The 9,958-nt window shown below is 40.3% G+C and overlaps 1 protein-coding gene across 2 annotated transcripts; it reads right to left on the bottom strand.

Annotated features, from left to right (window-relative positions):
• Window positions 1-273: 273 nt before the first annotated feature.
• On the bottom strand, window positions 274-4,450 carry gors2 (Golgi reassembly-stacking protein 2). 2 transcript variants are annotated; one of them, XM_014163946.2, is made up of 10 exons: window positions 4,218-4,450; window positions 3,696-3,776; window positions 3,154-3,357; window positions 2,912-2,998; window positions 2,679-2,809; window positions 2,456-2,588; window positions 2,203-2,326; window positions 1,656-1,739; window positions 1,444-1,560; window positions 274-1,338 (listed from the first exon to the last, which is right to left on the bottom strand). In XM_014163946.2, the coding sequence occupies exons 1-10, from the start codon at window positions 4,278-4,280 to the stop codon at window positions 1,070-1,072; spliced, it is 1,293 nt and encodes a 430-aa protein (XP_014019421.1). In that variant the 5' UTR covers window positions 4,281-4,450; the 3' UTR covers window positions 274-1,069.
• Window positions 4,451-9,958: the final 5,508 nt, after the last annotated feature.

The following is a 9,958-nucleotide window of genomic DNA, read 5'->3' as shown; positions in this document are numbered from 1 at the left end:
GGTATGGAGTTACACAGCCCAATATATTCTGTTCCACTGACCATCTTAAAACAAAATGCTGAAGGGCTCAATAGACATATTACGTGTATTAGGCCTACACGGTGATGAATCATGCAAACATGATTTACATTTGCATCCATAAAGAATATTTTTGTTCCACCAAGTTCGAAGAGTACATGTAAAGTGCACAATGAACAATCCCATTGTTCACCCAAGTAGATTTCATTGGTCCTACACTGACACCCTGTGGTTTTCAAAAGTAAAGCACCGTCATTTTCACACCCAGGCAAAAATACATCATTTAATCAAGGGATGGTTCAATTACACTTTCATTCATATGAAGTGTTTTAGTACAAGCTGAAGTATTAGATTCCACAATTTAGAATTTTTGGACTTAATGAATTTTTTAATATAACAAATGGCTCATGAGCTGAGTTCAACTGTCCAGAACCCAAAATAAGCTTGTTTTACTCCAATGTTTGTAAACATTTTTTGCATCATAGCTCTGTCTATGAATTTGAGTGGTTACATATCCCTCAGCGTTTTACCAAAACGGGCAGGGAGCATGCTTTGTTTCTACTGCTGATTGCTGCTTTGAGCTCACATTTGCAGCATTTACCGTGAATTCAGTCTCCACTAAAGCGGGAACATTGCCTTTAAATTCCAATCACACTGTAAAGCCGAACTTCCGCTACACGGATTGAATAAGAGCCCTTAGCTTGTAATGCAGTATCAATTTACTAAAGTGGGTCTCTCACAATTCTCCCATCCTTCTGAGGACCTTTGCTGTTTCAACAACCATGGCTACATCCTGATTCTCCACCCTTTTTCCAGAGTGTGCACTTGGCTGCACACTTCCCATGATGGATTTAAGGGGGGGAGAGAGAGAGAAACACTCGCCAATGATTACACTAATCCAGAGCTTGTAAATCCATGACAGGAAGTATACACACTTTCGGAACAAAGTGGAGAATTAGGGGCACAACCATAGTTTCAGTAGTACAACTATAAGTGTTTCCAGATTGTTGAATTTTAAAGATAGTAGAGCTTGTTGGTAGATGGTTCTCTGTTAGGACTCAGAGGTCGCTTCTGTTGGTTCAAAGGAGGCCACTGGTGTAGGGAGGAGTGTTTCCGTCAATTTGTCAATGACCACTGGGGCGCTGGAGGATTTTGTGTCCGGGATGAGGGCAGGTCTCTGCTCATAGGAGACTTTGACGTTTGCAGAGACAGGTGGCAGAGTGAACTCAGATGGAGGCAGAGTTACCCCTGGGACCAGGGGCAGCTGAGAGTTGAGCATGGATAGAGTTAGAGGAGGAAGATGGGCCAATGGAGGGAAACCTGAGGAACACAGGTAGAATGTTTCAGCAATACAGAAATATTACTGAAAGTAGTATTCAAATAAACATCTTTAAAAATAAAGAATCTTGAAAACATTGACATTACCTGCTGGTGGAATCCCTCCAATACCTGGTAACGATACAGTGCCGAAGTCTGGCAAAGTGAAATTCAAATTTGGCAGGTTGGGAAGGGGAGGTAGGCCTCCGGGTAACGACATTAGACCTGTGCAGGAAATATGAATATATTTAAATACACAAAGCCACATGCAAATTATACATGCAACATTATATTGTTACCAAACCGTGTCTAGCGCGTACCTGGTAACGTGGTAGCAGGGAGGATTGGAGGTACAGTGCTTAGCAGGGGGCCGACTTGGCTAGGCAACAGTGGCATAGTAGGCACTCCTTGGACAAAGACAATCCATTGTAATAACATCTAATTTTATTTGTCACATGCGCCGAATTACTTACAAGCCCTTAACCAACAATGCAGTTCGAGAAATAGAGTTAGGAAAATAAGTAAAAAATAAAAAGTAACACAGAATAACAATAACGAGGCTATATACAGGGGGTACCAGTACCGAGTCAATGTGCGGGGGTACAGGTTAGTCGAGGTAATTTGTACACATAGGTAGGGATAACGTGTCTATGCATAGATAATAAACAGCGATTAGCAGCAGTGTACAAAACAAATGATGGGGGTGTCAATATAAATAGTCCGGGTGGCCATTTAACTTGGGGGACTGAAGTATGACCATTTTTTGGGCCTTCCTCTGACACCGCCGAGAATACTAATCTCTTACCTGGTGATATCAAGTCAGTAAGCAATATGCATCTAAATGAAGAGTAATGATACCTAGCATACCTGTTTGTAGAGCGTTCGGGACAGTGAGAGGAGCTGAGCTGATTGACAGGTCAGAGAGATTTTGTTCCAACCCAGTCGGAGCAGAAGGCACCGCAGGTTGAGGACTGACAGCAGAGAGCTGAACCTGAGGAACAAATTAAAACTGGGATCAACACCTAGCGCTGTCGAATATTCTCAGAGTACATAAATTCCCTCACGTGACTGCCAGGTATTAGGAGTGAAAAGTCGTCGGTCATTTCCAAAAAGGTCTTACCTCTGTGAAGCCATCCTTGAGTGGGGAAACCGGTTCACTTGGAATCTGTCCAGGGAAACTCATCTTCTTACCCTCTTCAAATGGCTGTGTGGGTATCCTGTGCAGGTAGCCATAGCCAATCCCACAACCTAGGCTGAAGAAGGGCAGAGAGAGTAACTGTGCTACCTGCCAGCCTATAGGCACCTCAGCTAAATCAATGAACAACAAATGTCAATGCCATTACCTGCCTTCTCCACCCCATTCAGAGTTTGGAGTGATGACCACCTCCCGACAGTTGTCCGTGTCAGTGTTATACACATACAACTTAAGCCCTTTCCCTTCATGAGTTTCAATGAGGGAGAAGAGATCTTCAGACTGCGGGGAAAAACATAGCCAAACACTATAGCAATCATCATCAACAGTTTAGCGTAGGGAGAACATCATTGAATTGTCACTAAAGAAAGGCATTCCACACACCTCGTTCATGACAGTGTCCGCACCTATGATGTAGTCAGTGAGTGGTCTCAAACCAGCCAGGGCTGCAGGAGAGTTTGGCTCCACTTCCTGAGGACAAGAAATAGAATGCAGATCGATATTGTAAATATATGCACTCGGGTTACTGAAAGTCTTCACATCATGATTAAGCTACACAATCCTGGCGTTTCCCGTTTCACATTCATTCATGTCCGCAGCTCTAAACTGCAAGGCGATTCGCTCACCAAAACATGCCACACATTCTCATTGGCTCCTTCGAAGCTGCAGAATCGGATGCTGACACCCAGCAGCCCCTGGCCTCCCCACATGTTGCTGGGTGTGACTGTTGTCTCCCTCAGCTCAAGGGTCTTGCTGCTGTATACCAGCATCTTGATGCATTTCTCCACGTTCACCTTCAGCAAGTCTTTTAATGTGTCATTATCTTTGTTCTGACAAGAGTGAAGACGTTAGCAGATTTGAAAGGGTTTTGACTAGGTGGTATAAAGCTACGACCAGACGTGACTTTTTCGTAGCAGGTTAGGAGAATGAATGTAGCAGGATCAGGATTATTAAGTTAGATAAAGGGTTAGGTAAAATGCTCTCCTAACCTGCAACGAAAAGTAACTTCTGGTTGTAACGATCTACTCACAACCATGTTAAAGTGCATCACCTGTAAACAAAGTTAGTCCAGCTATTGGTTGTCTTGTATCCCTGGCTTTGGAAACATTTGAGCTGCTAGGGATCTGACAGATACCAGAGGTAGATCATTTGAGAAATGACAGCTTACCAATCTTGTGTCACTGATGGAAATAATAAAGTCAAAGAATGGTTCCAATCCTGCAAGATGACCAGGGGAGTTCTCTTGCACCTGCAAATTGAGACATGAAGTTTGCACATGGCACAATCATATTATTGCCTTGAAACATTCAATGAAACAACAACTGTGTTCTGGATTGAAAGGAAATCACACCCCGTCACTGCACATTGACGGACCGGTTCCTCAAGTCAAGTGATGGCCTAGCTTCATGGCTGGCTTGCAATCTAGCTAGTTAGCCAAATCAGCTAGCAAGTTTTCAGACAGTGCTCTGTTTAATTTGTTAGACTACACATAGTTTGTTTTCTGAACAGCAAACATGTTGTGAATTGCTCATAGGAAGCCCCTAAAATACACACTGACAGGCTACGGCAATCAGAAGGCCGCAACATCATTCAGTCTGTTGACAAGCATTCCTGTGTTGTTCCCATTATCAGCTATCCCAGTTACAGCTCATGGTTTAGCATGACCCCGTGTGCAAGCAAATATCCATACTCTGAGGACGTGATAACCTTCGGATCCTCCTCCAGGTATTTCGATGCTCTGTGCTCCCCCCATGTCTCCTCAAACCCTGGATATTTTTGTGGTGAAACTGCGATTGGCTGGCTAGCCACAGTAGCTTTTATTTCCCTCTGTTTCCGGAATGATTCGAAAAATAGGCTAAATTGCCTACATAGCAACACTTCCGGTACACTGCAAGAGAGAGTTTCTAAACCCAGAGACGCAACATCGTGAGCCTTCCGGGAACGCTTGACAGCAGACCAGGCCGGGGTTTGAGAGGTCAATAACACAGGAACAATGTTTTACTTTAGTTGTTCATTTCCTTGAAATCTAAAAGCACAACTTAGATTCGAACCAATCTTAAGTAGTTGAACATGTTATTACTCCAACCTCGTGAAATTGACAAACTGACATGTTTTCATTTTCGTCAAAAACTACTTTATATTGAAGGAGGGGCTTTGATTTGACTGTTTGCACATGCGCATTTTGGCGCGAGACAACCGTTGACGTGATTCTACGCATGCGCTTAGCTAACCAACGTCGCCATGACATCGCATACAAGCGTGATCGATGATTTCTATTGGATAAGCCGTTTCTGCTTATCTTCATACTGTACTGTCTTTGGTTTCTGGCATCGTCAAAAACACAAGGTACTAAAACTTTGTGGCTTTTTTGTGTGTTCAATGTGTTTTTTTTTAAATACTTTTTTATCCAGTTAATCAAACGAATGTGTGTGTTATGAAAAGTTACAAAGAAAACAAAAAAAGTAATTCAGGAAAGACCCCTTCTCAGCAGTTTAGTAGGCTATGCATTTATACACATTTTGATGCTCTTATTTGATGGTTATTTAAGGTCACTCTAAAGAAAAAAAATGTAATGTGAAGGATGTATAATGTTAAATCACCTTGCATTGGCTATTTTCCATGTTTTAGAATGGGAAAGTATAGCTATAGAAAGCAGTGTATGCTATTGTGCATTCAGAAACTATTCACACCTATCGACTTTTTAAGCATTTTGTTGTGTTACTGACAGAATTTAAATTGTTTTCAAATGAGCTTTGATGTCACTGGCCCACACACACAATACTCCATAATGTCAAAGTGGAATTATATTGTTAGAATTTTTACAAATTAATTAAAAATGAAAAGCTGAAATGTCTTGAGTCAATAAATATTCAACCCCTTTGTTATGGCAAGCCTAAATACGTTCAGGAGTAAAAAGCTTAACAAGTGACATAATAAGTTGCATGGATTTTTGAATGACTACCCAATCTCTGTTCCACACACATACAATTATCTGTAAGGTCCCTCAGTTGAGCAGTGAATTTCAAATGAAGATTCAACCACAAAGACCAGGGAGGTTTTCCAGTATCTCGCAAAAAAACCTGTACCTATTGGTACAGTTGAAGTCGGAACTTTACATACACCTTAGCCAAATATATTTAAACTCAGTTTTTCACAATTCCTGAAATTTAATCTAGTAACAAATTCACTGTCTTAGGTCAGTTAGGATCACCACTTTATTTTAAGAATGTGAAATGTCAGAATTATAGTAGAGAGAATGATTTATTTCAGCTTTTATTTCTTTCATCACATTCCCAGTGGGTCAGAAGTTTACATACACTCAATTAGTATTTGGTAGCATTGCCTTTAAATTGTTTAACTTGGGTCAAACGTTTCGGGTAGCCTTCCACAAGCTTCCCACAATAAGTTGGGTGAATTTTGGCCCATTCGTCCTGACAGAGCTGGTGTAACTGAATCAAGTTTGTAGACCTCCTTGCTCGCACACGCTTTTTCAGTTCTGCCCACAAATTTTCTATCGGATTGAGGTCAGGGCTTTGTGATGGCCACTCCAATACCTTGACTTTGTTGTCCTTAAACCATTTTGCCACAACTTTGGAAGTATGCTTGGGGTCATTGTCCATTTGGAAGACTCATTTGGGACCAAGCTTTAACTTCCTGACTGATGTCTTGAGATGTTGCTTCAATATATCCACATCATTTTCCTGCCTCATGATGCCATCTATTTTGTGAAGTGCACCAGTCCCTCTTGCAACAAAGCACCCCCACAACATGATGCTTCCACCCCGTGCTTCACGGTTGGGATGGTGTTCTTCGGCTTGCAAGCCTCTCCCTTTTCCCTCCAAACATAACGATGGTCATTATGGCCAAATAGTTCTATTTTTGTTTCATCAGACCAGAGGACATTTCTCCAAAAAGTACGATCTTTGTCCCCATGTGCAGTTGCAAACCTCTGAGTTTTTTATGGCGGTTTTGGAGCAGTGGCTTCTTCCTTGCTGAGCGGTCTTTCAGGTCATGTCAATATAGGACTTGTTTTACTGTGGATATAGATACTTTTGTACCTGTTTCCTCAAGCATCTTCACAAGGTCCTTTGCTGTTGTTCTGGGATTGATTTGCACTTTTCACACCAAAGTACGTTAATCTCTAGGAGACAGAACGCGTCTCCTTCCTGAGCGGTATGACGGCTGCGTGGTCCCATGGTGTTTATACTTGCGTACTATTGTTTGTATAGATGAACATGGTACCTTCAGGCGTTTGGAAATTGCTCCCAAGGATGAACTAGACTTGTGGAGGTCTTGGCTGATTTCTTTTGATTTTCCCATGATGTCAAGCAAAGAGGCACTGAGTTTGAAGGTAGGCCTTGAAATACATCCACAGACACACCTCCAATTGACTCAAATTATGTCAATTAGCCTATCAGAAGCTTCTAAAGCCATGACATAATTTCTGGAATTTTCTAAGCTGTTTAAAGGCACGGTCAACTTAGTGTATGTACACTTCAGACCCACTGGAATTGTGATACAGTGAATTATAAATGAAATAATCTGTCTGTAAACAATTGTTGGAAACATTACTTGTGTCATGCACAAAGTAGAGTGGTTGAAAAACACATTTTAATGATTCCAACCTAAGTGTATGTAAACTTCTGACTTCAACAGTAGATGGGTAAAAATTACCCTTTGAGCATGGTGAAGTTATTAATTACACTTTGGATGATGTATCAATTCACCCAGTCACTACAAAGATACAGGCGTCCTTCCTAACTCAGTTGCCGGAGAGGATGGAAACCGCTCAGGGATTTCACTATGAGGCCAACGGTAACTTTGAAACAATTACAGAGTTTAATGGCTTTGATAGGAGAAAACTGAGGATGGTTACTCCACAATAGTAATCTAAGTGACAGAGTGAAAAGAAAGAAGCCTGTACATAATACAAATATTCCTAAACATGCATCCTGTTTGCAATAAGTATAGTAAAGTAAAACTTTATGTCCTGAATAGAAAGCATTATGTTTGGAGCAAATCCAACACAACACATCACTGAGTACCACAATTTATATTTTCAAGAATGGTGGTGGCTGCATCATGTTATATTTATGCTTGTCATCGACAAGGACTAGGGAGTTTTTTTTAGGATATAAAGAAAAGGAATAGAGCTAAGCGGAGGCAAATTCCTAGAGGAAAACCTGGTTCACTCTGCTTTCCAACACACTGGGAGACAAATCCACATTTCAGCAGGACAATAACCTAAAATACAAGGACAAATATACACTGGAGTTACTTACCAAGACGACATTGAAGGTTCCTGAAGAGCCCAGTTACAGTTTTGACTTAAATCGGCTTGAAAATCTATGGTAAGACTTGAAAATGGTTGTCTAGTTTTGATCAACCAACATGACCAACATGAGTTCGAAGAATAAAAAAATAAAAAATAATGTGCAAATATTGTACAATAAGTGCAAAGCTCTTAGAGAGACTTACCCAGAAAAACTCACAGCCATAATCGCTACCAAAGGTGATTCTAACATGTATTGGTGTGGGGGTGTGAGTACTTATGTAAATGAGATATTTACTTAATTTTCAATACATTTGCAAATTATGTCTAAAAACACATTTTTGATTTCAGGTTGTAACACAACAAAATGTGGAACAAGTCAAATGGTATGAATAATTTCTGAAGGCACTGTATCTCATGATTGGGGAATCATCACAAAACAGGCATACCAAGTGGAACCTTATCAACGTGTCTCATGATGTTCCAACATGTTCCAGGTCTTTCTTTTGAATGAGAAAGGAATTTCATGTTGAACAGTTGGATAGTAGACGACCTGACATAAATGTAATGATTTCCTCAGCAAACTGTATCAGCGCCTTTATCCTTTATCCATAGGGGCGGCACCCAAACATTGTAAATGACAACACCAACATGGTTGTTGATTCCATAGGTGCTGGATGGTGCTGTCCAGTACCATCATTGGTACTGGCTATCATCTCAGAGCAGGAGCGGACGAGGCTAAGGTAAGAGGATAAAGGGTGTTATAGAATCGTGTGGTGATAAGGAAGATCACTATCATAAGGAACGTGGGTTGCACAAACAGATTAATGAATACATCATTGAGTATCTCTGTCTCAGGTCTTATCATATCATTTGAAATAAAGTTATTCAGGGTTTTGCTTCCACTCATCAATCAAGAGGAGTTCCTTCAGGATGAATGTCCATGTGATGAACTTGATATAGGCATACTCTGATCTAGAGTAGCTTTCCACAGCAGCTTCTTGCAGTGAAAAACATGACTGACTAGCCTATACGTTGGAGTGAAATTCTATAACAGGTAAACAACGGTTTCCACTCTTGTTGTGGTGTGAAATGAAACAAAGCAGAACGGCATTGATTTTGTTTCTACAATAATACAGCTGCGATTAATCAACCAATGTGGGGGACCGTATAAACATATGCCAAATGCAGGGGGTTGCGTGGATAGTGAAGTGAGTCTCTCAATATCAGAGATTAGACTTACTAATCAATATTAAACCTATACATCTAGTCAATTACCTTTATTTGTATTGTAAAAACATGAATGCATTGATTAAGCAAATGCATTAACTTTAAATGAAGCTTATTATTTATCTTACAAAGAAGGATATAGATATATATATATATATATATAAGGATTCAGTAGCTTACTGTACTTTATGTTAGGCTAGCCCTCAAAACTGTGTGGTTATAAAAGTTCATTTTTACTGGCCTTTTTCCATTATAAGGGGGAAAATGTATCATACTGGGAAAAAAATCTCCCTAGTGGAAGGATACCTTTATTGCTCTTATTTTGAGGCCAAATTATCCCCACTTCAAAGCACTAACCCCATCATAGACTAGATAGAGTTATTATCTGCCCTCGCCTTTTACACATTATATTGAAAATGGTCTCTGTGGGTAACGCGTTCAAGGCTGAGAGGACAACAATAATTCTGTCCTACAAGTATTTTAGGTAGCATTAGGATCAGCATGTCTTACGTAACACTGACTCTGATAACAAACTGTAAGAATGAAAGAATGCTTAATCTGCATTCCTGGACAGAAATGAATACAATATGTGTGCCTTTAAATGCATACTGCATTTACAATTCTTGAATTCAGTACTATGGTAATACTATTTTATTTATACACGTGATTTATATATTGTGCAAAAGTATTAGATTTGTGACATTACAGTTTTGTCCCTATTACTTTTAAGCAGTGAACAATCTTCTGGTCTAGTGTCTATAATGACACTATCCTCCTAGAAGTAAATAAATAAACTCAGTATTTCACTAGCAGCTTGCTGACGCCTTAAGTCCCTGCAATCATCATTCCTCTCAGGGCCGCTCTATGTGGCTGCCACAGATTTATACCCGTTCAGTCCTCCAAGTAATTTACACTGCAAGTCTGGACCA

This window comes from Salmo salar, chromosome ssa21 (assembly GCF_905237065.1).
Source record: "Salmo salar chromosome ssa21, Ssal_v3.1, whole genome shotgun sequence".
Classification (NCBI taxonomy): domain Eukaryota; kingdom Metazoa; phylum Chordata; class Actinopteri; order Salmoniformes; family Salmonidae; genus Salmo; species Salmo salar.
This window is presented reverse-complemented; position numbering and strand designations above follow the sequence as displayed.

Excerpts from the sequence above, each read along its gene's own strand:
- gors2 (XM_014163946.2), bottom strand. The coding sequence starts at position 4,280 with ATGGGGGGAGCACAGAGCATCGAAATACCTGGAGGAGGATCCGAAGGT. Across the intron at positions 3,777-4,217 it reads AAGGTTATCACGTCCTCAGA|GTGCAAGAGAACTCCCCTGG; the intron begins GTATGGATATTT and ends CTCAATTTGCAG. Across the intron at positions 3,358-3,695 it reads CCATCAGTGACACAAGATTG|AACAAAGATAATGACACATT; the intron begins GTAAGCTGTCAT and ends CACTCTTGTCAG.